At 37.1% G+C, this 4796-nt stretch overlaps 1 protein-coding gene across 1 annotated transcript; it reads right to left on the bottom strand.

Annotated features, from left to right (window-relative positions):
• Window positions 1–2701: 2701 nt before the first annotated feature.
• Window positions 2702–3678, bottom strand: LOC132168594 (uncharacterized). Its single transcript, XM_059579588.1, has 4 exons — window positions 3623–3678; window positions 3443–3547; window positions 2984–3336; window positions 2702–2883 (listed from the first exon to the last, which is right to left on the bottom strand). Exons 3-4 carry the CDS (start codon window positions 3328–3330, stop codon window positions 2835–2837), a joined length of 396 nt encoding a protein of 131 aa, XP_059435571.1. The 5' UTR covers window positions 3331–3336; window positions 3443–3547; window positions 3623–3678; the 3' UTR covers window positions 2702–2834.
• Window positions 3679–4796: the final 1118 nt, after the last annotated feature.

Genomic DNA, 4796 nt, shown 5'->3' with positions numbered 1-4796 from the left:
TCACTACAAGAAATTAGGTCTTTAGGGGCGACTCTGAGTCGCCCCTAAAGGTCCTAAAGTGGACGCTGTTGCCAACAGCGTCGACTTTTCGACCCTAAAGGTGTCGACGCTAATAGTCCGACCCTAATGATCAAATGTTTGATTATCAGGGTCCACTTAAAAGTCGACCCTAATGATCACTTTTAGCGTCCACTTTATCGCCCCTAAAAGTCACAATGTTTGGACCCTAAAGATGATGTAAACGGAAGCGAAAGTCGACCCTAATAGTCAAGCAATAGCGTCCACTTTTAGTTAACCATTAGGGTCGACTTTATGGACCCTAATGGCCCTTTTAAAAAAATAATAATAATAACTATTAGCGTCCAAATCAAAGTGGACGCTGATAGTTGACCATTAGCGTCCACTTTTGTGGACGCTAATGGTCCTAAAAAAATTTAAAAAAAAAAAACTAACTATCAGCGTCTACTTAGAGTCGACCCTAATGATAACTTTTAGCGTCCACTTTATCGACCCTAAAAGACGCATGTTTTGACTCTAAAGATGATGTACACAAAAGAATTAGTCGACGCTAATAGTCGACCATTAGCGTCCACATTTGTGGACGCTAATGGTCCAAAAATATTAAAAAAAAAATTGACTATCAGCGTCCACTTTTGAAGTGGACGCTGATAGTTGACCATTAGGGTCCACAAATGTCGACCCTAATGGTCCTAAAAAATCAAAAAAAAAAAAAAACTGCGATCGATCGCACACTTGTGTGCGATCGATCGCAGCATCAGTAGGTTTTCAAAATTTGGCGATCGATCGCACTTGGAGTACGATCGATCGCAGCATCAGTAGGTTTTCAAAATTTGGCAATCGATCGCACTTGGAGTGCGATCGATCGCAGCATCAGTAGGTTTTTAGAAATTTGCGATCGATCGCAGGATCAGTAGGTTTTCGAAATTTTGGGATTGATCGCACTCCAGATCGCACTTGGAGTGCGATCGATCGCAGCATCAGTAGGTTTTCTAATGATTTCCAGTTCAAGTGAAGACCAATTCACACAAATAACATCAAAAGTCAACTGACTAGTCTTAGCAAAAAGAGTCACTAATAGAGTAAGATCTTGAAGGCTTAAATATAGCATATTTGTAACTCTGACAATTGACAACTTAAAGGCCAAACTGTAGTCCATTCTTATCCATGCAACACATATCAACTGATGTTAAAAATTAGACTTTCAGTCAGCTCATTATTTATCAACCCACTTAACTTGTCTCAAGAGTCATGGAGAGATGAAGACCACATGAAATTAGTCAAAATACAACCACCAACCTCTTGTTGAATGTGGACACCAAAATCTCCAAATACAATGTTCCCAGACGCATCTTTAGCATTAGTTTTCTGAATAAAATTCTGCATCAAAAAACAATAACATATTGAATTTTACTCTTCATCTTGGGGAAAAATATAATGAAGAAGTTATAAGATCTATGCAATGCAATGAAATGAACACAGGCAGTTTTTCGCAGTATTTCATGAAGCCAAAAAAGAACTGCACAATTTAAATCTCCTGATCAATTAATAGTATTCAACCCAAAAGCGAAAATATGAATTCCTTACGTAACTCACCTGCCGTGCTCCCCCTGCGACACAAATAACAGCCGAACCCTTTGTCTCAATCAGGTATTTCAGATGACTCAAAACACCATGAGGCCCGTGCAAATTAAAAGATACCTTAGATGTGCATATCAGTAGAATCAGTAACAGCTCACAAAGATAACTATCAAATTAATTGCTAGTAATAAGTACCTCATGAATCAAACATATGTCAATTTGTCCACTAGCTAGGGATGCATGCATAGCTATATATCTACTGCTACGGCCCATCAATTTCACAATGCCAACACCATGATAAGCATTGTGCGCCTAATAACAAGATTGAGACAAAAAAAAAAAAAAAAAAAAAGGTTCACTATGAAGAAACCAACACTAAAAGAATTCAGCAGGAAAACTTATCCGGAGAAACATAACTCCATGCATGGGCAAATAAAATGCACGTAGAGTACCTTTATAAGAAACATTGCATTTATGTTTAAGTACACAACAACATTGTTTGATGAATCAATTAATATATGAAATAATCAAACTAATCTAAATGCCCACAAGAAACATAACTCAAAATGACTAACCTCATCAAAATCATAAAAAATATGTGAGAACTGCCCCATTAACCAAACCTGCCAAGGGAGAAAACTATTAAATATATGTTTTACAATCCATGGGCAGCAAAATTTCAAAACCCAAAATAAAGTACTTATCTGCATCCTCTTCCTTGCCAATTCATCCTCATAAGCAATTTGAGTAATCTACCACAATGAACCAATATATAATATCAAAGACAATGAAAATGAAACCCAAAATGATAGAGAAAGAGATACTAAAAATGTGTTTCTTCATGAAATATATTAAAGCGAGAACCTGCTTGGGTGGTTTAACTTTCTTGTACTCTTGTCATCCTGCATACACTTAAAAATAAAATTTAGAAAGATATTATTACTCCCTTGCATTGTTTACTCAAAGTTCTTTAACCTTGATAACCATGTCAAGGGAGATTTACTAACTCAAAAGTTGTTGAACCAAAAATTTTGCGAATATCTTAATATAATATAAACCAAATAAAAAGTACCAACAAATATACATTACCAAACAGATCACGATCAACAAATAGTCAAATACACATTAGCAAATAGAAAGTACCAACAACTATCCAAATACATAGTATCAAAAAATATATCACAAATAGATGCTATCAAAGAGTACATCCTAAATAAAGTTATTCCAAAGCTCCCTCAATTGTTGGCTTCACTTGATGCACCTCCAAGCAAGCTCCCTCCAGACCTAAGAGAATAAAATTTCATATAATGATCAATAAGCTTTTTAACGATTACTTAGTATGTGTGTTTTTGTAAAATTAATGCATAGGTAGAGTTTCACTAACCCTCCAATACGTGACATTAAGAACTCAACAGTGGCTTTTAATTTGTTCGTTTCCTCAACGTTGGCTTGCAAATTCTCCCTGTACTGATGAAGTTCAATTCTAGTCTGTTGAAGCTCGCTTTGAGTATCTTCTTGTCTTTTCCTACACTCATCGTGGTTGTCGAAGTGGGTGAACGCTTGAGATGAAGTTCTTAAAGGGGTAGGAATAAGACCGCATCCCATTCCTCTAACGTGCCCAGCTCGTCGGCCCCCTAGTACTTGTGTGACTATTTCTTGCATTCGGTCATCCACACTTGTTCCCTCCACATTGCCTTCCTCTAAGGCCTCACTGGTTGTTAATTCTTGCATTTGAAGCTGCACAAGTCATAGTTGGCCTTAGTTTAACATATACTTCATGCAAGTTTACTATTCATGTTCTTCACTAATCAACTTAATGATCGGAGCGTAAACAGTTACTTACATATAGACTTTTGCATTTGTCGTTCACAAACTGTTTATCCTTTTTTCTTGTATGGGTAACCTCATATAGTTCAACAGGATTAGGCTTCACTTTTGTTTCTTGTTCCTACACATAATACATATAATCAAAGTTTACACTAAATAACGTTACTTTCATTAAATTATGGTACGAGATACTTACCTTTTTGTAAATGACGTTGACAAATGAACAAGTCCCAGCTGTGTGATTTGTTTCCAATTTGCTTCTGTTTTTTATATTTCGTTCAGACTTTTTCTATGAAATTTGGAAAGAAAAAAAAAACACAATTATTCATAAAATGTCTTCAAGTGCATGCAAATTATATCAATTTGAATATTCTAATCAGTATAATAATATATATTTACCTTCCATTTACCGTCATCAAATGAGTCACATATTAGGTTCCACTGTTGAGGACCATACCCTGCTGGCACGTTTTTCCTCCCAATAGCCTTAGCCTTGGCAATCCCCTCATCATCGTCTTTATCAATGCCGTCAAAATATTTCTTGTAATGATCCCTATACAAGTTCGAACGAAGCCTAGCATATGCACGACCCAATTTATGTTCAACAGCTTTGATGTGCTCGTATCGTTCCATATTCAGTGCGAAGTTTGACTGATACATAATAGATAAGAAAACAATGGTAAAAAATGTGTCACATTAATTTTCCATACAAAACATATTATTAAACATTACATTGATATTCATACCTGAACATGAAATAACAACTTGCTCTTTTCTTCAGCTGGGACCTTTTTCCATTCACCGTGATGGAGTTCGCACATGTTACGAATAATCTCCCCAATCTTGCTTGCAAACCATGATGCATTCTCGCCTACAGGTGCCCGGTGTCTATTTGGGATGTTTAGCACTAAGGGACCATGCTTAAGTACGTGGTCACTCAACTTCTTACACTTGGCCTTACCCCTTACACTTCTGACAGACGTGGTAGCTGTTACGCAAAACATGGTAACGTAGTAAGTTATATTTGGAAAAGTATATTGTCAAATGTCTATAACAAACCAAAATAATACAAAAATAACAGTTCATAAATATAAAATTCATGAACTTACAAGATGCAGTAGGGGCGGCTCCCTGTGAATCCAATCCTGCCACTGAGTGAATAGGATTATTAGACTCATGCGAAGGATGCCCATCCACTGACTCGAGGAGGAGGGGGGGCGAGGGCGACACATGCATATCTGTATCACCAAACCCAGAATTGAGAGTCGGACTCTCATGCTCATCAATAAGGCCCCGACCTTGACCTTGGCCTAGGCCTCGGCCTCGTGCTGCTGGAACACGTTTGCGTCCTGTTGTTGTCATTGTTATGA

This window comes from Corylus avellana, chromosome ca2 (assembly GCF_901000735.1).
Source record: "Corylus avellana chromosome ca2, CavTom2PMs-1.0".
Lineage (NCBI taxonomy): Eukaryota > Viridiplantae > Streptophyta > Magnoliopsida > Fagales > Betulaceae > Corylus > Corylus avellana.
Note: the sequence above shows the minus strand (reverse complement) of the source record. Positions and strands in the feature narration are given on the sequence as shown.

Excerpts from the sequence above, each read along its gene's own strand:
- LOC132168594 (XM_059579588.1), bottom strand. The coding sequence starts at position 3,330 with ATGCAAGAATTAACAACCAGTGAGGCCTTAGAGGAAGGCAATGTGGAG. Across the intron at positions 2,884-2,983 it reads TTAATGTCACGTATTGGAGG|GTCTGGAGGGAGCTTGCTTG; the intron begins GTTAGTGAAACT and ends TTATTCTCTTAG.